This window comes from Puma concolor, chromosome C2 (assembly GCF_028749965.1).
Source record: "Puma concolor isolate L17-30 chromosome C2, mPumCon1.1.hap2, whole genome shotgun sequence".
NCBI lineage: Eukaryota > Metazoa > Chordata > Mammalia > Carnivora > Felidae > Puma > Puma concolor.
In genome coordinates, this window is record NC_141675.1 from 81,484,557 (window position 1) to 81,511,545 (window position 26,989).

The 26,989-nt window shown below is 37.7% G+C and overlaps 1 protein-coding gene across 1 annotated transcript in view; it reads right to left on the reverse strand.

Moving 5' to 3' along the window:
• The window catches only part of P3H2 (prolyl 3-hydroxylase 2), a 149,324-nt gene that overhangs the window by 20,009 nt on the left and 102,326 nt on the right, over positions 1 to 26,989 (reverse strand). The window contains exons 2-8 of the mRNA XM_086674992.1: positions 14,300 to 14,452; positions 13,176 to 13,365; positions 7,580 to 7,711; positions 5,316 to 5,458; positions 4,889 to 4,978; positions 2,587 to 2,627; positions 1,231 to 1,325 (exon numbers count right to left, since the gene is read on the reverse strand). Of these exons, the coding sequence (XP_086531118.1) occupies positions 1,231 to 1,325; positions 2,587 to 2,627; positions 4,889 to 4,978; positions 5,316 to 5,458; positions 7,580 to 7,711; positions 13,176 to 13,365; positions 14,300 to 14,452 (844 nt within the window). The remainder of the gene's footprint in view (positions 1 to 1,230; positions 1,326 to 2,586; positions 2,628 to 4,888; positions 4,979 to 5,315; positions 5,459 to 7,579; positions 7,712 to 13,175; positions 13,366 to 14,299; positions 14,453 to 26,989) is intronic.

The following is a 26,989-nucleotide window of genomic DNA, read 5'->3' on the forward strand; positions in this document are numbered from 1 at the left end:
TTGTGGCTGCAAACTGAGGTCCAGGTCAGATTAGATGAGCATATTATCCTGTTTACTGCCTCAAACTGACTTGGAAGCTAAGGAAGGAAAGGGCTGGGAAATGTGAGAGCTAGAGAGAGCCAGAAATTTTCAAATCAGCTAGAGGAATGTGCTGACATACTCTCTGGTTGGGGAAAGGAGAACTGTACTTCTCAATGCAGGTTTTTAAAGCCTTCTTATCATGCACGTATTTAATCAATAAAGAATACACTTTGGATATCTAGACACTTCTATGTTCCATCTCCAGGTAAGGAAGGGAAAATGGGCTTTGGATTCAAATGCCTGGGTTCAAATGCCTCCTCAACCTGTTAAGAGCTGTTGAGACACCAGGCGAGTCACTGTGTCTCTGTGAACCTCACTTTTCTTGCCTGTGAAGTGAGGACACTTGTCTCACATGAGATGCTTTCAGTATTCAAACAAACGGTGGGTAAATTTGCTTGAAAAATTCTAAAATAGATAGCTATCGTAATAATTGTTAAGGGTCACAACTGAGTACCACCACTGGGGCCAATAACTTATTATTATAACAGTGTTTAGCTCCATTTATAAACTACTTTTGACAACACTCTATATATGTTTGCACTAATTTTGAACTGATATAAATAGGCATATGATGTTCTGTTCTATCTCTGTGCCTTTGTTCCACTTGTTTTCTCCAGCAGAACGTCCCCCTCCACATCTCTGTCAATTCACTAGAATCTACTTATCACTCAGATCCCTGCTCAAGCATATGTGCCTCAGGCATCTTAGGTTAACTCTTGTATATCCATATGACCTGCCTCTTCAAGTTCCCCTGATGCAGTCTATTCTGCACTATCTAGCACTCACTCGCTGCACAACAGAAGGAAGCCCTGGGAACAGTCCAAGCCTCAGGTACTTAACCGAGGGTCCCAATGATCATTCAATCCCTGCCCAGCTCACGGGATTCCTGCGGGAAACAGATGAGGGAGTGACCTTGGAAGCACTTATATTGAAAACCAAAGGCAATGATACACAAATCTGAGACAGTCTTGTTTTTGAGGCTTGCTTTCAGAATTTTATAAATGTCCTAGCTTAGTCCTAACTCGTTACTTTCCAGAGAAAGTGGGATCTTCCTTAATTTTAGTAAGAACTAAAGTCTCATCTAAGACTAAGAAGCCAAGTCTCATCTCCTTTCCCTCCTGCTGTAAGTAAAAGTGCACAGATACTTACCCTCTCTTAAGTCTCGATCTATCTTGGGTGATGATTTTTTCCCCATTGACAATCCATGAACTTCTGCCCCCTCCACGTTCACTCCTGAAGGGACCCTGCCGTTAAAAACAGTTGGAATTGAATTTCTCACTGCATAAATATGCTCAAAGACAAAAGCCACCTTACTCAGGTAGTCTGTGACTCCATATTGTGTATTTTTGTTTTGCACAAGTCCACCTGTTTTTCAGGATCAAATTAACTGCCACTGCCTCCATGAAGACCTCTATTTCCTCAAAGACTGTGCTCTATTTCACTTCTCTAAATCTCCTTAGCACCTTTTTTTTTTTTTTTTTTTTTTTTTTTTACAGTTAATTGTATCCATAACTTTATCCCCTTGGGATTAGACATTAAGTCTCAACAGAGAGAAAAGAATTATCGTGTGAATCTTTGTAATGTTCAGAGTGTTTTATTTTTGTCTGGAGCAGAGTGCATCACTGAACAATGACTGAATAGAAATAAACCGAGACCTAGTGTAGTGATTCTCGACTATTCCAAGAAAGAAGACACAAGTTTTAAACTTGGCAAACATCCAGATCATAGCAATGATGTCCTTTCAATATCCATGGATTGAATAAACCCAAATACGCAGGTGCACTCTTAGGTATCTTCTGATAATTTTAGGCCACCCAGAGGTTGAGGCCTTGAAGCCTAGTGAAAGACCACAGAATTTTGAATAGGAAGATCTCAATCTGCCAGTCCCTTGCAGTGACACTCTGAGAGAGTCCTTTGCCTTGTCAGAACCTCAGTTTCTGAATTTGAAAATGAATAGGATAGACCATGTCATCTCAAACACGTAACTCCAACGTTCTAGGATTCCTTGAACTGTTCATAACATATACATTGACTTTTCACTTCTATCATTTAGAAAAACGAGGTCCCTTCACTTCTGGTTAGATTAGCTACACCTAATATTTTAGCTTGCAGTGAAACTTTTTGAGCTTCTTGCTTTCAAATGCAGTAAGACAATTCAGCATTAACAAGAAAAAAATTAAGCTCAATTCTGTTAATAAATCACAAATAGCATCCAATTTTCTCTGATTTAGAATCACAGAATATTTCGCCTTCAGGGATCACCTGCTCCAACCCCTTAAACTGGAGGAAAAACACAAGACTGGGAAGGAAGATAAATCACTCAAGGTCACACAGAAGTACAGGAAGAGCTGGGACCAGAAGGCTGAGGAACTAATTCCCAGTGTGGAATCTTTTAATTATGTATTTTTGCCTATTTCATAGAGACAAGGTCTTTATACTGAGTATGAATCTAAGTATTTCTCCTCATTAAAAATAAACAGATTGTGTTCTGAATGAAGAACTCACCGATTCTCATCCTGTCGTCCTCCATATCGGATCCAATAATTCTGTTTTAAATTAAAAACAAAGAAACAAACATAAAAACCACTTCAGTAGCTTTATCACTAAAACGTAACTCACAAAAATAAAATATACACTTAAAACACTCAAAAGACCTAAATCATTGGGAAACTTGCACACTGTATAAAGATCCAGTAAATAACTTAAACAGATTAATTAAAAAAAAAAAAACAACAGTTAAAGTTGATGCTATTTTGGCAAAGACAATATGCTGCACAAATGGATTTTTTAAAGTAGCATGGAATTAGCCTAAGCATTTATATTTTTTGTCCAAGAAATTATTTGGAATTTGGTGTCAGGAAGACAATTACATGATCATTTAGTACAACTCCCTTATGTTTTTTGAACAAAACAAACACACAGAAATGTACAGCTTGATTAATCATCTGTGTAGGATCATAAAGTGAGTTTTTCTGAAGTCTCTTGGGAGAATGAAATTTTAAGAAGATAGTAAGTAGGGCTGGTTATAAGCATGTTAAAAATGTTTATTAGAGGGGTGCCTGAGTGGCTCAGTCGGTTAAGTGCTGGGCTCTTGAAGTCGGTTCAGGTCATGATCTCATGGCTCCTGAGATCGAGTCCCATGTCGGGCTCTGCACAGCGTGCAAAACCTGCTTGAGATTGTCTCTTCCTCTCTCTCCCTCTCGCTCTGCCCTTCTCCGACTTGTTCTTACTCTCTCACTCTCTCAAAATAAGAAAAATGTTTATTATATACCTTAAATTATCCTAATTTTTTTAATGTGCCAGTAAAACCTGACATAACAAAGACAGAAATGAAAAAAATATGTTACAAATAGGATATATTACTAATAGTGTTTAAAAAAATTTTTTTTTAATGTTTATTTATTTTTGAGACAATGCAAGAGACAGACTGTGAGTGGGGGAGGGGCAGACAGAGGGGCACACAGAATCTGAAGTGGGCTCCAGGCTCTGAGCTCTCAGCACAGAGCCCATAAGTGTTTTTTATAAACATATGATAATGTACATTATATAAAGAACTTATATGTAGTTAACCAACAGGTAAGCAAATAAAAAAACAGGTATGCCCAGATAATTCAAATCAGAGGAAAAGTAATTAATCAGAATATGTGAAAAATTTATTTTTGCCGGTCATCAAAGGAATACAAGTTAAAACAACAATGATATACCATTTTGTACCTAAGAAATATGAATGACTTTAAAATGTTATTTCCCATTGCTGAGATGTTTGTAGTAAACTAGTACTTAAAAAAAAATTGAAAGAGAGAGATAGAACACGAGAGGGAGAGAGAGGCAGAGGGAGAGAAAGAGAGAGAATGAGGGAGGGAGAGAGAGAGAAAGAGAGAGAGGGAGAATCTTAAGCTGGCTACATGTTCAGTGTGGAGCCCAACAAGGGGATTGATCCCACAACCCTGGGATCATGACCTGAGCCAAAATCAAGAGTTGATGCTCAACTGACTGAGCCACCTACGCACCACAGTAAACTGATACTTTTATGAATTGCTAGGACCAATGAAGGTATGAGAAAACTCTCTTAGAAAAGCAATTTCAACAACTTTAAAACTTCTCATATCCTTTGATGGCAGAATAATCCCACTCCTGGGAATTTATTCATAGTTCAATACAGAGAAAAATGCTTCCTGCGTTAAATATGGTAGAAAAAAAGTCAGAAACAAAACAAATGCTCAGTCTCAAGAAAATCATCATTCATTGCATGTCAATTCCACATATGCAGCTAAAAATGATTTAAAAAGGTATAAACATGTAGAAATTGCTTATGAAACCTTAAATAGAAATCAGAACAGAGATCTCTCTGTACCACAGTGCCGGTTCTGCAAAAAGCGTGTCTTCACATGCAGAATGACGGGAAGCGAACACGGACAAGTGGAGGAAAGTCAGCACAATGAATAGTACAATGGAGATCGATTTTGTTCTTCAGCAGGGATTGAAGTCTTTTAATGGTTAAAATGTATAAGAGAAATACAAAATGTTGCATCCAGAGTTCAATAAATAAAACCATCAGGTACAAAACACTTCTCCCCAGAAAAGTTTGCTTTTGACTTTGAGTCTCAGTGCTATGGAAATCTATTAAAGTCTTTTAACATTTAGCATACACATTGAATAAACATCCCCCCCAACTCCCTGGGTTTTGTTAATGTAAGGCAAGAGATTAGAATTTTCAGTAATTGAAGCTGGGAAATAAAATCATAAATAAGAAGTCCATCAAATAGTTCTCTAAAGAAAACATTTTCTTTTTCCTCTTTGCTCTTACTGGCTCTGTGTATGAAAATCCCAGACCCTCTGCAGCTGATTTTATTAGTTCCGATTCCAGTTTATGACGCTTCACGAACATTGCCAAATCCTAGAGGGAAAAAAAAAATGAAAGAAAAGTTTATATTTAAATAACAGTTAAGAAATATGATAAATGTTCAAGTGGAAATATTTTTCATTAGACAGTGACATATGAGCTAAAAAAATATGCACAGCTACAAAAAAAAAGTCTCCATCTCAACAGATTTTCACAAGCTATCACATATGAGAAAAATATGCTCCTGGCATTAATAAGCAAAGTACAAAAGAACTGGATTCTACAACATTTACTGAATTGCTAGATAGCTTTAAGAGCGGTGCTACATTTTTACCAGTTCTGCCCAGTGCCTCTCACAGAATGCAGTTTCCTCTCAGGACATTGGTCTCACCTCTCTGGCCTCAATGGATGCTGGGTCACTGCTGTCATCTAGCAGGCTCTCATAGTAATCCACATTGTCTAGTACATCCTCATCATCCGGATGGAGGAGAAGATAAGCTTTAGCACACTCCAAGGCTTTCACGTATTCGCCAACTGAAACGCCAGAGAGCTGCAGCATTAGAGTTAGCCTACGTCCATCTAGAGGATTTTTAAGAAATCTAGAAACTGTTAGAGGTCAGCATTCAACATGAATAAGAGGGAAGAAAAGGTAAGGCTGGAGAGCACACACAAAAATAGTCACCAATTAAAACAGATTCTCAAATACAGAGAACAAACTGATGGTTGTCAGAGGGGAGGTGAGGAGGGGGATGGGAGGAATAAATAAAGAGGATTAAAAGGTACAAACTTCCAGGTATACGATAAATAAATCACAGACTTGAAACGTACAGCACAGCAAATACAGTCAATAAAATTGTAATAATGTTGTTTGGTGACAGATGGTGACTACACTTATCATGATGAGCCCTGAGTAATGCACAGAATCGTTGTATGCCTGAAACTAATGTAACACCGTATGTTAATTATATTTCAAAAAAAAAAAAAAATAGCCACAGACAAAAGGAAAGACATGATTTCAGGTGTTTAAAAGGTACTATCTTTGGTCTGCTTTGGTGCTAGATGTTTTGCATCAATTATTAAAAGTTTCCACCTGAAGATGTTTGCTACAACTTATATCATTTAATAGAGATAAACAGAGGAGAATTTTTGGGAGTTAATTCTGTGTTTGTACTGAGTTTGACAACATGATATCTAAAACCAATTTCAGCAACCACAAGTCTATTGATTGCTTTTAAACATAAGGAAAGATGCTCAGTCTCTCTTTCTCAATTAGATACATAGAAATTAAAACTAATTTGAGATAAAAAAAAATTTCACCTAATGGATTGGTGAAATATCTAAAATTTCCCCAGTATATTTTATTGATGGGCAATGAAAAATGTACTCCATATGGAAGAAAATGTGGCAACATCTATCAAAATTTTAAATGAATAAACCATTCAACACAGCAATTATACTGCTAGAAATTTGTCCTATATATATATTTATGTGTGAATGTGAAATAACTTACATAAAATGTTATTCATTTGATCCTTGATTGAAATAGAAAGCTGTAACAAACAACACAATGCCCATGAATAAGGAGACACATAAAATAAATTATAGGACAATGATATGCTGCTATAAAGAAAAATGAGTGAGGAAGATCTCCATGTACTGACACAATTAGGTCAAACCATATAATATTGCCAAAATTTGACCATTTTTGACTTAAGCAAATGGCAATTTCATAGGCCCAACTTACTAAAAAGCTTTAAAATCTGGTGTGTGTGTGTATATATACATATATATATATATATATATATATATATATGTATATATACACATATATATACATATATATATATACACATTTTTTTTTAATTTCATGTTTAAATAATCTCTACAGCAATGTAGAGGGCTCAGACCTACAACCCCAAGATCAAGAGTCACATGTTCCACTGACTGAGCCGGCCAGACGCCACCGATATATATTATTCAGTGAAGAAAACATCGTAAATAACAGTATAAATAATGTGCTACCTTCTATGTATAAGAGGGGGAAATAAGTTGGTGTGTGTGTGTGTGTGTGTGTGTGTATTTCAAAGAGATAAATCAGAAACTGGGTCGTAGGGCATGAAATTGGGTTGCAGGAAAAAGGAAGAGAAGGAGGCTTTTATGATATTCAGTCTTTAGACCTATGAATATATGACTTTCTTTAAGTTTATTTATTTATTTTGAGAGAAGTGCAAGTGGGGGAGGGTCAGAGAGAATCCCGAGTAGGCTCCACACTGTCAGAGGAGGGCCCAATGCAGGGCCTGATCTCAAGAACTGTGAGATCATGACTTGCGAGGAAATCAAGAGTTGGACGCTTAACTGACTGAGCCACCCAGGCGCTCCAATATATGACCTTTTAAAATTAAGTAGAAAAATTCAATTTAAAAATCATGTAAAGTGTCAGCCTAGTATAACTTGCAGGGCATTATCACAGCATTTGCCCACTTGGGGTTTCACCTGCTCTCATTGGCCTGAGCTGCAGTGATGTGAGTTGAGAGCAAAAACATATTAATCCCCACTGCCTCAATGGTAAACTGAGAAATACAGAAGAAAATGCAATGTCTGTAATGATGAGCAACACCCCTCCCTCAAAGGTTTTCAGGATAGTCCATGCTTTACCTCGATAGTAGGCAAACTGTAGGTAGTCATAATGCAGGGGAAGAAAGTTCTCAATTGGTGAGAGGCGGCCAGGGCGGGTGGCAAGCTCCCTGACGCATTCATGCTGACAAACCAGCACCTGCATATAGTGATCTGGAAGACAAGAGTAAGAGGTGGGTCCCTCCTGTCTGCCAGAGTGTCCAGACTTCAAGGTCAGAGCCACAGTTAATGTAGGGCATTCCTCACTTCACCACACTGCTAGAGTGATCTCATTATTATCTTCATTTTATGAGCAGAAATCGTTTTCACCAAGGAAGTAAGTGACTTGCCAAGGCCTCCTGATCAGTGATCACTAAAGTAACTAATAGTAGATTCCAAATCTTCTGGACCCTGATCTTTTCTCTGTACTGCACTCTCCCTTTCCGTGTATCTTTTTTCTACATCTCCTGAGAGTGACACAGGCCATCTCACCCCACCCATGCCCTGCTGCTGATGTATCTTTCCTGTTTAATAACTCTGAGGCCTCTCTTTGGATACTGGGTGGCCTGAAGTGTTCTGGGTGGAGATCGGATGTTCAGATCCTGGTCACGCTAAGGAACAGTTGAGAGGAAGTAATTGCCACACAGTTTGTGTACAGAAGAGAAGCAAAGATGCTTTTTCTCCTTAACATTTCCAAGAACTTTTCCTAAAGGGGAAATAGAATATATATATATATATATATATATATATATATATATATATATAATTTACATCTATTAGTCAGGAACCTATTCCACTCACTTACAAAAGGCTCTATCACTTGAACATTGGAAATTCTAATACTATAGGGACTGGTAAAATAGGATAAGGAGGAAAACTAAAGAATTTGGATACACACTCTGACTCTTTGTGCCCCTTTATTTGCTCCCATCCTTCTCACTTACAAATAGGATTCTCCAGTGTAGAGGTTGTCACACTCCCTCTAGCTCTGGGCTCTATCTCATCCAAGCATGAGCTGAGGAAACACAAGTGGCTAATGTCCCAGAGAAGCAAACATTTCCTACATTTTCCCCCAATTATTTTTGCAATGAAGATGGAGACAATCTTTTCCAGATAGAAGAGAGTTTATTCATGCTTGTGCTGAGCAGATTCTCATGAGAATGACGATAAAACCTTCTGACATTATGACTTTATATTTTATTACCACAAATATCTCCTTTCAAAAAGGTTTTCTGTTGGGTGGAGTTTGGCTTGTATCTTGATGACTTGAATAGGGACCTCAGAACACAACAAAAAGGGTGTTTTCTGGTCTGTAGGAAAATCCACCAGTTTTTGCACAGTCTGGCTAACTCAACCCAACATGGCACAGCAAACAGAATCCCTACAGCCCACTGGTTCTTAATTACAGTTGGAGGCTGGGAGGGGAAGAATGAGTTCTATTTGTTTAGCATCTTATAAATAAATAGCTATATAAAAATCCAATAAATAGTTGTTTTATTTCTTAGGAAAACAACAAACAACCTTCAACTGTTTTGTTCTTAGTTACTTGGCCATTGGCATGTCTCTTACCTTTTAATACCCACTCCTCCTAATTCCAAATGACAAGCAAAAGGGAGAGGTGGAAAACACACCCAACAAGAACACCAAATCTGAATGGAGGTATTTTTCAATGTAAGATATAAATAGCAACAAAATGAGAGTGATGCAAGGATATTCTTTAGAGTTTCAACAAGCACAGTCATAAACAACTGCATTGAGAAGCCATTTGTATTTTTCTCCAATTTTTAAAGTTCTTCTAACTCTAAAAATTCAAATATTCTGACTTCTTAAATACATTCTGTATTTTAAAAGCCAGTTTCAGTCTTAATTTAGAACAGTTTTGAAGCAGACAAGAATTTACATACAGCTATGCTGTATTTTATTAGTTGTATTTCTTTTCTCCTTTTTATATCACATGTTATTATACAATTATTATGTTTTAATAAGTTTGAGATCTAAGTCACTTGTGTGGGAATACTTTTTAAAATTTCCTTCTCATAATAAATTGGATATGCATCGAATTCCCTAAAAGACTTACCATATTTCTGTAATATACAATATTTGATTGAGTTTTAGGAACCATGCCTTTTTAAATCACTTGTCTTTACTGGAAGTGGGGGTAATGTTGGTGATAGGTGTAGTAAGCATTAAGAGCCTACGTTAGGAGATCTCTATTTTTTTCCAGCAACCAACATATTATGATGACCTCAAGCAAATCATTAAATGTTTTTCTGTAAGTATCAGTTAGTTAATTTTCCTAAATCAGATGTAGGACATTTGTGAGAGCTCTTCAGTAGCTATTAATGGAGGCAGGTGTAGAGGAGATTGTGGGGGTGGAGACAGGATACATATCCTCCTTACACTACTATAAGATAATAAACTATAATAAAGGAAAAGGATTTCCAAATAAAAGATTAAGTGCAAACAAATACTCAACAATTGAAATGTGAAACACATATAAAACTGACATTAAAATGAACAGTGCTCACAAAAATGTAGGCAGATGACTTTGCCAGAGGCCTAGCAAAACAAAACCTTTGGGGAAAAAAATCCTCAATAATTCAGATATTTTTACTGATTTTAGGTGAATTGAGTTGGGTTTTGAGTAACTGATAAGGAGGCAAAGAGTTCATCCAACAAATTGATTTCCAGTGTACTTCTTTTTTTTTCACTTTTTTTAATGTTTACTTATTTTTGAGAGAGAGAGAGACAGAGAGCGCACAAGTGCGGAGGGCAGAGAAAGAGGGAGACACAGAATCTGAAGCAGACTCCAGGGCCTGGGCTGTCAGCACAGAGCTAGATACAGGGCTTGAACTCAGGAATCAGGAGATCACGACCTGAGCTGAAGTCAGACGCTTAACCAACTGAGCCACCCAGGCACCCCGATTTTCAGTCTACTTCTTAATCTGAATTTTAAAAGATGTTTCCTAAATGTCCCTCTCAAAGACCTTAACAATTTATGACCTACATGTTCAAAATAATCCTTTTAATCTGCAGTGTGATGATGGAAAGGTCATTTCCTTCTTTTCTCCTTCCCTTCCTTTTTCCCTCCCTCCCACCCTCCCTTCCTTCCCTCCCTCCCTCCCTCCCTCCCTCCCTCCCTCCCTCCTTCCTTGCTTCCTTCCTTCCTTCCTTCCCTCCTTCCCCTCTTTTTTCCTTCCACTCATTGGTTTAAAAATATTTACTAAGCACCTACTATCTGCCAGTCAGTATACTTAGGTGCTGAGGACCAAGCAATTAACAATATAGAACATTAGGCAAGTAATAGAGGAAAACAACAAGTTTCAAAGTCTGTGAGTGAAAATGAACCTAGGAGTGGATCAAAGACAGGAAAAGAGAAAGGATGAAAATATACACAAGTGCACAACAATAAGGATGAATGTCCTTATTAAAGGTTTCGGATTTTATTTCAAGTGCAATGGGAGTCTTTGGCAGGAGGGTTCTGTGAACATACTTTCGTTTTTTAAGAAGACTGTTCCCTCTGCCTACAGAGTAAAACGTCATCAGGACATGAGGGCCAGAAAGGAGGCTATCACAGTGGCTTTGTTAAAACATACTGTTGATTTGAACCAGAGTGGTAACAAAAGGGGTGGAGAGAATTAGGGAATCTTACATTCTATTAGGAGGTAGTATAGTTTAGTAACTATGCTAGCAATCATAGTTTGGTAACAAATCAGAAGATAATAGCAATTAAGGGAAATGTTGGAATGGAAGGTAACATTTGGGATTTGGTTTGAACTCCTTAGGTGAGTGGTACTTTTCGTGGAGACCGAAAACTGTTGGCACTTAGGGAGAACAGACTCACTTCCATAATTTGCCTTTCTACAAGTATTGGTGAAGTGGAGCATTGTTGTTTTATATATTTATAACTTGGAACACAATATGCACTCAACAGATATTTGTTAAACACGTATTATTGAATAAGTTATCCTTCGCCCATTTTTCAATTATGTAGACCTAAAACATATGAGCTCTAGAGTGAGATAAGCCTAGGTTTGATTCCCAACTTCACTTTTTTTTGTTGTTAATGTTTATTTATTTATTTTGAGAGGGAGAGAGAAAGGGAGAGAAAGAGAGAGCATGCACAAGCAAGGGAAAGGCAGAGAGAGAGAGAGAGAGAGAGAGAGAGAGAATCCCAAGCAGGCTCCATATTGTCAGTGCAGAGCCTGACTTGGGGCTTGATCCCATGAACCATGAGATCATGACCTGAGCAGAAATCAAGGTCAGATGCTTAACCCGCTGAACCACCTGCTGGACCCAGCCACCCCATATTTCTAGCTTCACCATAATCACATTGCTATGAGGTATAAACTCCTCAGACACGTACAAGAAGTTGTTTAGAGGATTAAAAGATATATAAATATGAAATATGTAAAATGCTTTCTACATTGTAACTGCTATATAAATGTTGCTTATTATTATGGCTATCAATAAATCAGAAATAAATTACCACTACTAATAATAATTTACAGGTTCTACTCAAATATTATGAATATTAACGATTTGCCTCTAAATATTTTGCAACTTTTTCCCCTTATCATTTGTAATTCAGCTTAATTTATTGTATCTCTTATATTATAAATCTTATGTAAAGTCTGTCTTTTTCTTCATATTTCTTGTCTTTTGTCATGCTGAGAAGTGGTTTTCTTCTCCTTCCATTATAAAAATATTCTTTTGCATTTTGTTCAAATAGCTTTATTTTCATACTTACATTAACATAAATAGAATTTATTTTTGTGTTTTTGCATATGCTTCCCACCATAAATGGTTAACTAGCCAATCTCCTCAATTATAATTCATATTACCTATTTTAAATTTTTTTTTTTTTTTTACATTTATTTATTTTTTGAGACAGAGACAGAGCATGAACGGGGGAGGGTCAGAGAGAGAGGGAGACACAGAATCGGAAACAGGCTCCAGGCTCTGAGGGGTCAGCACAGAGCCCGACGCGGGGCTCGAACTCACGGAGTGTGAGATCGTGACCTGAGCCGAAGTCGGCCACTTAACCGACTGAGCCACCCAGGCGCCCCCATATTACCTATTTTAAAAGCCACTTGGTAATGTATTAAATTTTCATATATAATGAAATGCCCTTTTAATTAATTGAAGAAAACTACACAAAAGTATTCACTAATACACAGTTTACAATAATGAAAACCTTCAACGTCCTTAATATTCATCAGTAAATGAACCAGTCAATTATGCTTTCCACATATATTGGAACATTAAACAACCATTAAATACAATAAGGTAGATCTACATGTACTTACATGAGAAGAAGTCCACCTACATTGTTAAGCATAAAATAAAACAAAAAAACAAATATGCTGAAAATCAGTACCCATAGTATTGTCTTATTTTTATAAAAAATGAACTAATAATTATCAATAAATACATAAACATTTACATATGCATCTGAAAAAGTTTGGGACCACAGTCAACAACATTTAAACTAGGTAGATTTATTTATTGGAGATAGATGGGCTAAATATATCTTCCATTTTTTGCAACATATACTTCTGTATTATTAGAATAGTTTACAGATTGCATGTAGTATTTCTATAATCAGGAAATAAATAAAGGGAAAAGCAAGCTTTACCTGCAATGGCTTCATAGAGGCCAGCTTTGTACCCTAAGTACTCATACTCTTCGAATCTCTGAGGCCCCTCACACAGGGCTCTGCACTCCGTATCTTCACTGAAATATTCTCTTAAAGCTTGTTCAAAGTACTTGATAGCTAGCTCAAAGTCATCAGCCTCATAATGTTTAACTCCTGCACTGTAACTCTCCTGCAAAGAAGCAGAAAAATATTGGGGTGCTTGAATAGCAGGATTTAGACAGATTCAGGATCGTTTGGGCAGGGGGCACTGTGCTCTTGTGCTGTGGAAGAATAATGAAGGGTTGTACTGGAAGACAAAAGGTAACTTCTGTGGCTTCAAGTAATTGTAAATGAGATGGGAGTTACCAGCAAAGTGAATGCTGTGGCACCAGTCAATTTCATATTCTTCCTGAGCACGTGCAAGACAATATTTTCTAACCCCATCTGCATGTAGCTATGGCCATGCACCAAAGGCCAGGGAGATTGATGTAGGTGGCTGTGACGCATCCACTTTCCAGGGCTGGACAAATTTAATAATAATAATAATGATGATAATGATGGTGATGATAATAGGCTTCTGAAAATCTTTTTCTCTTACTCTATTCTTCAATTATCTTGGAGGTCACATGTTGAGAATGGTGACATCACCGGTTGAAAAAAAAAAAACCTTCAACTTACTGTGATTTTAAGTAAGCTTTCATTTAAATGAATAATTACATAGCTTTAAAATAATCAGAATTTTAAAAGTATAGATATGATGGAAAAGCACCTGGACTGGGAGCTGGGAAACCACAGTATGACCTGAACAATTCACACTGGCTTCAACTCCCATATGTAAAATCAAAGGATGGTGGGGGCACTGACGTTCAGAGAGGGTGACAGATGTTTATATCACATTCTACTTTTCATCATATCTTACTTATTTTCTAAAGGTATTTTCATTTTCTGTTAATTTTTTCAGCCCTGATAATGACAATATTTCATCTGAGAACTCTGAAAATATAAAACTATCACTGTATTGGAAACCGAGACTCAACCTGAAACCCCCATGCACAGGAATCTGCTTTGAGTCAAATGAAACTCAGGAGCACCTTCTGATTAGGGCAATCGTCCCCAGTGCTCACCAGATGTGGTTTGGCTTCTCGGTCTACCAACTGGAGTACTTCAACACCGGCCATTGTTCTATAATTCTCAATGTTCTGCTGCATTTCCATGTGCTCAGGGTTGGCCATGAAAAACGTGTGGGCTGCTTCCACTGCCTTTTCCAGCTGGTTAAGCTACAGAAGGGAAAAAAAAAAAAAAAAAAAGAACCAAATGAAGACAAACATTTCTAACCCAGCTTGGTACTAGCCCAAGGACTAACAGCTAAAGTGGCAGGGCCAAGTTCTAGTTCATATTCACTATACACAACCCCCCATACTGAAAAGTGGGAGGGTAATAAACAGGGCTCCTAAGATGATATGTGGCAATCTGGGCTTTGGTGAAAATTGATACACATGCTCTATTCCAAGTTCATTCTTTTCTTGCTCTTTGCTGAGCCATCTGCATTTTCAGGGAAATTGAATCTTTATGCTTCTGTTTATTTCATGATTGACCAAAACAGAAAGCTGCCGAGGCGCCTGGATGGCTCAGTCGGTTGAACATCTGACTTCAGCTCAGGTCATGATCTCACGGTTTTTGAGTTCGAGCCCCACGTAGGGCTCTGCGGTGACAGCTCAGAGCCTAGAATCTGCCTTGATTCCGTGTCTCTGTCTCTCTCTGCCCCTCCCCCATTCATAGTCTGTCTCTCTCTGTTTCACAAATAAATAAAAAAGTTAAAAAAAAAACCACGCAGAAAGCTGCCAATGTGGTGCTACCTCTAATTCATATTTTTGACATTTTTATCTTGTATTTTTCTCTTCTTTTCTTTTTGTTCCTTTTGCCTTTCATCCTGACAATGGGAGTATAAACTATGACTTTCCAGAGGATGGGAATGAATATACCTCTCACTCCACCAAATTTGTTATCCTGCTCTAGAATGTGAAGAATACAAAACTAAGAGTAGTAGAAACCAATCATAAGAAATGTTGAATACAGCACATAAAACTTTCTACCACACTCCTTTTTGATTGAAATATTTCATTCCAGACATATAACTTTGATTCTCATTAATATAAAAGAAGAATTTTTAATAACCACTCCATAGACACCACAAAATCCTCTCCTAAACCACACAATACATTGCTCTCCATGAAACGCAATGATGCATTTTTTTCCAAGAAAATAGGATTAAATTTACTCAACCTGAGACATTTTGCCCTATGCTCTAGACACAGAGAATGTCTAGAGACATATCTGTTTGTTCCATAACAGAAAAGTGAATATTCACATTAGCAGTCTTTTTCTTGGCAAAGTTCAAATTATGTTTGACTTGTTTTGGAGTATGGTGACATGAAAATGCATCGTTATTAAAAAGTACACAAAAAAAAATCACAGAACAACATGTAAGATTCAATTGAGTCTGCTTTTGACAGTCTTGCTACACAGATATTACTAAAAAAGAAGTACTGAGTTCCCAAGTCCCCAGCTACTGCCGTTCCGTGATAGATAATCTTAGTCCTAACCACAGAAAACATAAACTGCCTTATTTTAAGACCTAAGATCCTTAATTTTGTCTAATAATAGTAAAATCTCTTTTCCTCTTGAATGTGCCTACTCTTAGCTATTGGCCTTCCTTCCATCAAATCTTGTCTTGTCTGCTTTCCCTGTCCCCTTTACCTTTGTCCTCAATTCTGTACTCACAGAATGATTTCGCTTGTCACTAATTTGGGATGTGGTTTCTTTCTTAATTTATATTTTCTCAACTTCTCACATACCAACACAGATAAATATGAATTGTATGGACATCTACACAGTGATGAGGATATAGATATAGAGGAAAAACAGTAGGTTCTAAATTGGGTGTGGCTACACTTATTGGTCAAGTAAACCTGGAAAAAGTCATTTTAAACATTTGTGCCTTAGTTCTCCTTTAAGACAAACAAAGTTCTCCTTTAAGACAAAAACCCCATACCACCATCTACTGCAAAGGATTTTGGAAGGATTTAATTGTGTCATGTATATAAACGTGCTTCATAAATCACAAAATTCCTAAAAAAAAAAAAAAAAAAAAAACAGGGACGCCTGGGTGGTTCAGTCGGTTAAGCATCCGACTTCGGCTCAGGTCATGACCTCGTGGTCCCTGAGTTCGAGCCCCTCATCGGGCTCTGTGCTGACAGCTCAGAGCCTGGAGCCTGTTTCAGATTCTGTGTATCCCTCTCCCTCTGACCCTCCCCCGTTCATGCTGTCTCTCCCTGTCTCAAAAATAAATAAACGTTTAAAAAAAAGAAAAAAAAAAGAAAAACAAACAAACCAATAACAGAGAGGGAGGCAAACCATAACAGACTCTTAAATACAGAGAACAAACTGAGAGTTGCTGGAGGGGAGGTGAGTGGCGGGATGGGCTAGATGGGTGATGTGATTAAGGAGGGCACTGGTTGGAATGAGCACTGGGTGTTATATATAAGTGATGAATCCCTGGGTTCGACTCCTGAAACCAATACAACACTGTATGTTAAGTAACTTGAATTTAAATAAATAAATTTAAAACAAAAATACATATTTTAAAACAAAAATTAAAAAAAATAAACAAAAATACAATTTATAGATGATCTGTTTCAAAGATATAAATATATATTCAATAATGATGGTATAATCTATAGCTCCCATGGACACATAATTTACGAGAATATAGTAAGGTCTTCGTGGTTTGTGGAAACTGTCTTTAGTCAAGAGCCAAACTATAAATTATGAACAAAACAGATTAGCACTGACACACTCTGATTCTATATAGCACAGGCCATTAAAGTTGACAGAACATAAATAAATATTTATGATTTTTACTTTCCTACCTTCATCTTCGGCTCAGGCTATTCCACTGACTTAGAGAGTCTTCGTCCTTGGTCTTTTCTTACTGAAATCTAACAAATCCCATAAGGCCAAGCCTAAATCCTGTCTTCTCTAAGAGATCCTTTCTCAACATTCCAGCAACAGGCAAGTACAACAATATCATCTTATCCCTATTCCTCTACAAGAACTTATCAGACTCTTCTGTGCTTTGCGCCTACCTGAGTATATTCGTTTTTTTCTGGTAGAGCTCTTTGAGAATAGGGGTCATATGACTTCTTTTTGTTTGTTTGTTTTCCACCTACTTTACATATAGAGGATGTCTATGATATGTCTAAAAAAAAAAAAAAGAGGAAAAAAAGAACTTCTAACAAGTCAATCTTTTACACACACATCAAAAAGTGTATTACATGTGAGTGTGCTTCCTAAGCTCTACTGTATTAAAAGGATGTCAGTTTAATAACATTTCTGAAGTCATCATTCACACTGAGAGCTTCAATACTGATTAACAACACTGAATATGATTCAGTAGCTCTCAAAAACTGATGTTGACAAATTGGTTCTTTTTCTTAAATTTTGCCACATTGTTGTTGTTGTTTTTTCCTATTTGATGCTTTCCCCATTTATAAGCCAGTCGTGAGCTTATACCAATGAAGATGGTGAAGATTACCATCTTCACCAATACAAATATTAAGAAGATCTGGGATGCCTGGGTGGCTCAGTCGGTTGAGCATCCGACTTCAGCTCAGGTCATGATCTTGTGGTCCGTGAGTTCGAGCCCCTCATTGGGCTCTGTGCTGACAGCTCAGAGCCTGGAGCCTGCTTCAGATTCCGTGTCTCGCTCTCTCTGCCCCTCCCCTGCTCACGCTCTGTCTCTCTCTGTCTCAAAAATAAGTAAAACATTAAAAAAATTTATTTTTGAGACAGAGCATGAATGGGGATGGGGCAGAGAGAGAGGGAGACACAGAATCTGAAGCAGGCTCCAGGCCCTGAGCTGTCAGCACAGAGCCCGACGCAGGGCTTGAACTCACGAACTCACGAACTGTGAGATCATGACCTGGGCCAAAGTCAGACGCTCAACTGACTGAGCCACCCGGGCGCCCCTAAAAGAAAACTTTTAAAAAGACTTGATAACTTAAGGTTAAACCATAAAACTTATTCATGAACTGGCCATGACTTTTAAATCATTGTGAACCAGTTCAGGAAACTGGAACTGGCTTCCAAAGTCTATAAAACAAGTCATTATTTTAACTGGAAGCTTGATATCTTTGTACTCAATTTTAGAAATTAGATATACACATCTGAAATGGTAGGAAAAGTCCAAGTGAATATGTGTGTGCTGCATATAACGCTGTATTTTGGGATGGAGATTATTATAAGGCCTTGTAAGTACTAGGTTTCAACTAAGGCATGATCGTCGAAACAAAGAAAACGCAAACTGCCCTTAAAGGCTCCACATTGGACCTCCTTTAAGACCAAAATAAAATAAGCCACAGGAGAGGGTAACTCTATACATTAGGAAGAAAAAAAAACCCTGCAGAATAAAGAGCAACTGAGGAAAGGGGAATGATCTGACAACAAGATGGTACTTTTCAGGGAGCCGACCGCCCCACTGAGATATGAGAAATTCTGGCCAGAAATGCATTCAGGACACACTGGGCCATTTCAACTCAGGCTGTGAAGTGAACATTTTCTCCTGCCAGCCCAGAAGCATGACTGTACGTGGCAGTCATTCTGTACGGAAAAAGAAATGAATGCTGATTAAATCAATGCCCTGCTGACATTCAGAAGTTACTCTGTCCACTGGTGAGTGAATGAAACTCTTTTGACTCACTAATGGTTTTCCATAGCTAGTAATAAAGAAGCATTTCAAAAGTACGCATTGACTATTTAGAAACCTTCAGTAGCTATCCATTGACCACAAAAGAGATCCCAGAAACTATGTACTATGACATTCAAAACCTCCAGGATTTGGCCCTAACTAAATTCCTAATATAACTTCCTCATCTCTGCCATATGTAAACTTTTCCCACCAAAGTTCTAGAGGAACTTCTAAATGTTTTATAATTTACCATCTTTCTATTCAAGAAAATACACAAAGGCAAAGCACTCCAGTCATTGCCAAATTCTTCATTTCATTCATTCACTTATTCAGCAAATATATATTTTGTATTGAATCAGTGCTAGATGCTGTGATAGTTGATGAGAGTATCTAACAGGGTCAAAACAAAGACTCTGCTTTCTACATACTTACAGCCTCATCCCAGGGGACGAGGCTAAAGTAAGTAAGTCATTAATGAACTTAATTTCACATTGTGCTGAATGCTATAAAGAAATAAATGAACAAACCATACTATAAGAGCTGCCTGGGGTTGGGATGGAAGCAGGACTCTATTAGATAAATTAGTCAAAGAAGGTCACTGTGCAATGGTATTTTTCAGTTGAGATCTAAATGTTGAGAAGCCAATCATGTGTAGAACAGGAGGAAGAACATTCCAGGCAAAAGGAAGTGAACTGAAAGGGCCCTTTCCTGGCAAAAGAAAGTCAAGTGGAAAAGGTATTGACATGTTTTTAAAGCAGAGCAAAGACTAAAGAGAGACACTGGAAGAACTGGAGAAAGAGAGATCATGGGAGAGTTTATTCAAAGTGCAATAGGGAACCATTAAATAATTTTAAACAATATCTGAAACACATTTTAATATAACAATTCAGACTGATGTGTGGAGAATAGATCTTTGGTAATGAGCAAGAGAACATGCCAGTAATTCAGGTGAGAGATAATGCTTTTACTTTTAAAATAAAAAGAGGACAAGCATGGGTCAGTGCCCTGTCTTTTCCCCTTCCATTCCTTTCTCTCCCTCTCCATTTTGCCTATTCTTTCTATAGTGATGTTTTTCAATTCAGACACATAGAACAAAGCAAACCATTCTAAACTTCCCAAACATAGTTTAGGGGTCATATGTAAGCTCCCTGTCTTCTGAATTAGGAGATATATGAAGCTCAAATAGTTTGAATATGAAATTTAGGACAGCTTGTAAGACATATGCAAGAAAGGCAATTCTAAAGCACATTTTAAAAATGTAAGAATACTGTACTTCTGAGATAGACTATTTAGAATCGCTTTCTATCTTCTGAAGCCTTTTTATGCAACCAGGATAAATCAGCAAGCCCAAAATAAGTAATTTCCATTCTTCTACTCAAACATTCATATTTCAATAAAGAAGGGAACTCTCTCTCTGCTTTCACCACCCTAACTTTGGGAATGCATCCAACATCATGCATTTCATTCTGATGAAGTGCTATATTTTTTGCCTTGGCTCTTTACTTAAATTTCACAATATAGCAACTTTAGAGAATTTTTAACCCACTAGGAGGTTTCTTACCGGACGACAAGCAAGTAAGTTGACACTGAAGGCCTTTCTGTTTCTAGGTCACAGCAGAATTTTTAAATTTTAGTTAGCAGCAGAAACACACTGGCTGGAGGGAAAGGAAGTCACTCGATAATAGCATGCACATCATGTTAAACACTGAAAATTCATTGGCTAAAAGGCATAAACATCCTTTTACAAAACAATAAGATGTTTTGTTTTGTTTTGTTTGTTTCATACTGGTGACACCAGACATTTTTGTAGCATTTGCTAATATCTCCAAATTTACCTCAAATTTTTGCCAACTCAAAGTTAATTTTTCTTTACAAAACCAACTAAGCAAACAAATAATTTTAAAAATTGAACAACATATTAAGAGAATAGTCTTAAAGATCCATTAAGTTTTGAAACAAAATTCGAAAGCATTTTTTTAAGTACTGGGTTAAACTAAATCCTATGGATTATAGTATTTCAAATGTAAAGGCCAGGCTGTTTAATAAGAATTCAATTTTATTTTAGAATATTCCTAAACATTTCCATATAATGTGGTCAGAATTTGAGAGATTCAAAAAATAGCTAGGTGAAAAACCACTTTGGGGGCCCCTGGGTGGCTCAGTCAGTTGTCAGTTAAGCGTCTGACTTCTGCTCAGGTCATGATCTCAAGGTTTATGGATTGGAGCCCCACACTGGGTTCTGTGCTGACAGCTCAAAGCCTGGAGCCTGCTTCAGATTCTGTGTCTCCCTCTCTCTGCCCTTCCGCTGCTCATGCTCTCTCTCTCTCAAAATAAGTAAACATTAAAAAAAAAAAAAAAAAGAAAACCACTTTGCATTCTTATTTCAGTTTCTGATGGTGTTACTATCCTTTATGTTGTTAATATAACTTGTAAAAATACCAATGTGTTGAATTATTTTTATACTTTAGTTTTTTATACTTCAGCAAGTAATTGCTTGCTTCTCTTGACAAATTTATAAAATTGATTTTACCGAGGCGCCTGAATGGCTCAGTCAGTTAAGCATCCGACTCTTGATTTCAGCTCAAGTCATCATCTCACTGTTCATGAGATCGAGCCCCGTGTCAGGCTCTGCACTGAACACAGAGCCCACTTGGGATTCTCTTTCTCCCTCTCTCTCTGCCCCTCCCCTGCTCATGCACACATTCCCCCCCCCGCCCCCCGCCTTTCTCAAAATAAGTAAACATTTAAAATGAAAATAAAATAAATTTTACCAGATATTGAAGACTGTATAATATAGTGCATTGCCCTTTTTGTTCTGACTACTAAGAAGCTCTGAGCTTAATTTTATTCTCATATACAGTAACTGTATTATAGTGGGTTTCTAGTATATTAGACTGAAACTGGTATACTTCCCTTTTATCTTTGATTTTTTTTTGTTTTTATTCCATTTCAAAAATCTAATGATATAAATAATTACCTTAGGTAATTCAAAGTCCTTTTGGACACAGCAGAGGTATAAAAGATAAACACCCATGTAAGGGAAATTTCTAGTAATTAATTCTTTCCTACATCTTAATGTAGAAAATTTAGAAATTTTGGGGCGCCTGGGTGGCTCAGTCGGTTGAGCGTCCGACTTCAGCTCAGGTCACAATCTCACGGTCCATGAGTTCGAGCCCCACATTGGGCTCTGGGCTGATGGCTCAGAGCCTGGAGCCTGCTTCCGATTCTGTGTCTCCCTCTCTCTCTGCCCCTCCCCCATTCATGCTCTGTCTCTCTCTGTCTCAAAAATAAACATTAAAAAAAAAAAAAGAAAATTTAGAAATTTCTAGCTCTAAAAAATACATATTAATTCACAGGTTAGGTGTTCATGCTAATGTAGAAAATGAACTTATCTTTGCATTTACAGAATGTGAGTTTAAAATGTAGTCATGGTTATAAGTAAATATTTATAGCTTTCAAAATGCTATTTGGTAAGGATTAGATGGGAGATGGTGTTTCTAAAGAGTAACGTTTTCTCTGTGGAGTAAGTTGGAAAGGAAGAATATGCACTTTTAAAGCATTTTCTTTTGCCAAACTGCTTATACTCTTTCCTTCAATTACTTATGGTCCTGGGCCTGATTAATAGACTCCAGCTCTTTCTGAACTCTGGTAAGTTTCAAGCTGATGTTTACAACTTAATGTTAAACACTGACTCTTGAGTAGCTACAGTCAAATGAGGTTGACCTCATGAGCCCAGGGCAACAACAGATCGTATCAGCTAAGTTTGCTAGAAGGTTTCTTATCTAAATAAAAACCATCTTTCAGGGTAAGGAAAACACTAAAGTGAAGAAGCAGAACTTTTAAAGGTACCATTTCCGATTAGAAACTATTTAAAACAAAAAGCCCTCGAAGCTTTTGAAAAAGAAGAAAACCTCAAAATATTAGCCAAAAAATATGTGTGCGCTTAATTGGACAAAATCCCTCAAGCAATCTGTGTACTGTATTGTCTAACTCCCTAACGAGAGGATAGCCAAAGCTTGGATGCTCTCTGGGTAAGGAGAGAGTACTGTCTTAGTGATGGAATGTGTCACAGATCCAATGAAACTAGTGTGTGTGGCTTACTGGTATGTGCCTGTTGTTTTTTGTTCTAAACATTAGGACAGGGTAAGATTGAATAACTGGGCAGGATCTTAACCTCTGAAGTATTGTGAGAAGTCTCCCTTGAGGTGTCAGAGGATGACTAATGGTTACCGAAAAGAAGGTTTTGGGCCAAGACCTCTCTGACATTTGCTTCCTGCTACTGTTTTTGGAATCACAGCTTTATTCCTCTTTAGAAATTTCTTTGGAAGGCAGATGTCACTCATTTCCTGTTCCAGTTTTGCCAACGTCTCATGGCTATTGCAGAAGTCATCATTTTAACTGGTAAAGAATCTTATTTGTGTCTTGATTATAAAAAAAAATAAAATAAACAGAAATCCAGTGTCCCCCTTTGTGAGCTCAGAACTGGATTCCATTCCTCTGGGATCCCCATGTTGATGAGCACAATCTTGTTCACGAGGTTGTTAATAAGAATTTACCCTGTGTATTGTTGTATAGTTTACAAGGCACTTCACAATACTACTAATAAAAATAAAAGTAATAAAAATGATCATTTACTGTCTACCCAATTCCTATTGTGACATTCTTCAAAAAGCTAGAAGAGAAGCCTCCTACCTCACGTCGCGCCCAGGGCAGAAGTACCTGATCATTATTTACAAGCACACATTATAATACAAACAATGAGCTGTAGCACCACATAGAAGCCAGTGTTGGGATAGACTGAGTTGCCCTTAATGAACTTCCTGGTACCAAAACAAATTTTGTTGTTCTAACAGTTCACTCATGCTTTGCTTCTGCCTGGTTTTCATTATGATAAATGGAGATGAATGTTGTCTTTCCCTAGTGACCCATTAAAAAAGCTCTCGCTGGCCATCACTTCCCTGGAGCCAACAGCCAGCTCCCTAATTGCTTACTACCAGAGTTATGTCTCTGCAATCAGTGGCAGCCGGAGCACATTCCCCCTCCCCAAACTGTACAAAGTTGCAAAACTTTGACTTCATTTGTCAAATACGATTGCAAACTGGCAATTAACTATGGATGTGGGCTTTGCACTTCGAAGATAGGCTTTAAAGATCAGCAATAAAATAGCTTCATGTAGACTTGCCGCTGACCTTTCCGTTTTTGAGACTATGAAAAAAAAAAGAATTTCAAAACTTTTTGTGTGCCTGCAACATTGTTTTGTGGAATAAGAAGGTGGGTATAAAATGCTTGTCATGGGCAAGGAGGGATGGGAGCCCCTAGGACTGAGAATCAAAACCCAGGTTTACTTCCTATTTCTCTCACAAGCAACTGCCTTTCCTGAGTGGATTGCAGGTGGAGGCGCACAGTCAGGGAAAAGAAATAATAAATTGGGCCTTGCCTTGTTAAAAAGTGTAACAGTGCTAGGATAACATCGGAGATAGCCTGGCAAAACTGATGACTTGGGGAGAGCTTTAGAGTTTAGCGACCGTATAGGAAAATGCTGGCATTGTAATTCCCAACATCTCCCTTCTACTTTGTGTTTATGAAACAAATTTAACATTCCACCCAAACCACTCCACTGTAAGAAATATAAGAAAAGCAAACAAGCAAATCAAAAGCTTTTCCACTTGTACGTTTTTGGTATAACTATGCCACATTCCTCTTTGAAATACAAACTCTCTCTAGCCCCTATAAGGGTGGGGAGATTTACTTCAAAATGTATTTCAAAACCTTTACTTCACCTCATGTTAAGGAATGCACCATGGCTGAAAGCCAAAGGGAGTTTCACTCCAAAGACCCCTCTTGGAGGGCTCTTCAAGGGGAGACTAAGGTCCCTTCAGGTATTCAACCCATCAAGCTGACTAACGGGTGTTCCTAACCTGACAGGCCACATGTTCTTATTAAAGAGGTGGTTTTGATGATAGAGTTCTTTCAGTGTTCCATAAGTTCCTCTGGCATCACACCTGCACTTTTTAAAGCATTCAGCCACAGCAGTAACCTTCAGGCTGTATTGTAAATTAAATATCCCGGCCACATACACAAGCTAAATTATAAACACAAGCATTTTCTCTGTACCTTAGCCAACAGACTATACTGGAAAGAAGTTCCAGTCCATCTGAATGTCTGAGGAGGTTAAAGCTTGGAGAAGTTCACTTACTGACTGAACTTATCAGGTAGCATCGTTTCTTCAGTTACTTTTGTGGTACTTGCATTGGTCTGTGGATATGAACTTCCATTAGCAATAGGTAAGCAGGGCTAGAATGGCCCTTTAAATTATTTAGTACCACTGCCTCAAGTAGAAAAAGGTTGTGAATGGGGCGCCTGGGTGGCGCAGTTGGTTAAGCGTCCGACTTCAGCCAGGTCACGATCTCGCGGTCTGTGAGTTCGAGCCCCGCGTCAGGCTCTGGGCTGACGGCTCAGAGCCTGGAGCCTGTTTCCGATTCTGTGTCTCCCTCTCTCTCTGCCCCTCCCCCGTTCATGCTCTGTCTCTCTCTGTCCCAAAAATAAATAAACGTTGAAAAAAAAAAAAAAGAAAAAGGTTGTGAATGGAAAACGAATGGCAAGACTGTGGTTAGAATCTCTTTTATTAAGATGTTCATAAACATGTGTTTGGGATTTTAATCCCTGTTATTTCAAAGTAGAGGCAAATTCATATATATCTGGTCCATGTAACAAGTGTTTGCTGATCACCCCTGCCATAGAAAGAACATGATAGGTGTTCTGTGAGGATATAAAATATTTTCAGTATGGTCCTTGATCTTTTATTAAATACAGTCCAGTAGGTTAAGAAGACATACACAGACTAAAATATCAAGAACTAAGTTTCTACAGGATTAGAGGGCAGAGTAAGTGGTATCTGGCAACACAGCACTAGAGAAATTGAGAGACATTTGAAATCATAGTTGCCTGGGAGGTTCAGGGAAGGCCTCATTGAGAAAGTGGGAATAAGGCTGGGTGATGAAGAATGAAAACCATGTGGATGTCTCAGATGCATGGCTAACCTGGCTCATGTGTAAGGTCTAGATTACAGAGTAATGGGAAGAAAGGTGAACAGGGTTGTATTATGGGGCTTTCTGAACACTAAAGTGAGGTGTTTTGATTTTTACTGTTGGAAAAAGAGAAACAGATACACCTATGTGTGTATGTATGTGAGTGTAGTTGTGAACATCTCCCCTGCCTCATTCCAAAAAAGATTTCAAAAATAAAAACCATATTTGAGGTAGCAATGGAAAACTTTTTCTTCATTTTTATTTTATTTTATTTTATTTTATTTTATTTTATTTTATTTTATTTTATTTTATTTTTTTAAAGTAAGTTTAGGTTCACAGCAAAATTGAAAGGAAAGAATGGAGATTTCCAGTATCTTCCTTACCCCCACATGAAGATAGTCTCTCCCATTATCAACACCCCCGACCAGAGTGGTATGTTCGTTACAACCAAGAAAACTACACTGACACATCATAATCACCCAAAGTCCACAGGATTCACTCTTGGTGTTGTACACTCTGTGGAATTTGGAGAAATGTATAATGACAGGTATATATCATTACAGTAGCGTACAGAGCAATTTTGTGCCCTAAAATCCTGTTCTCCATCTATTCATTTTCCCTGCCCCAACCCCTGATTTATCTACTTTCTCCACATAGCCTTGCCTTTTCCAGAATGTCATATAGTTGCAATCATATAGTAGCATGCTTTTTCAGATTGACTTCTTTTACTTAGTAATACACGTTTAAGGTTTCTCCATGTCTTTTCATGGTTTGACAGTTTATTTATTTTTACATTAAATAATATTCCATCATCTGGATGCACCACAGCTGATTTATCCATTCACCTACTGGAAAATATCTTGGTTGCTTCAAGATTTCATAATTGTGAATAAAGCTCCTAGAAACATCCACATGTAGCTTTTTGTGTGTACCCAAGTTTTCAACTCCTTTGGGCAAATACTAAGGAGCAACACTGCTAGATGAGTATACTAAGAACAATGTAATTTTGCAAGACAGTGCCAAACTTCTTCTGGAGTGGT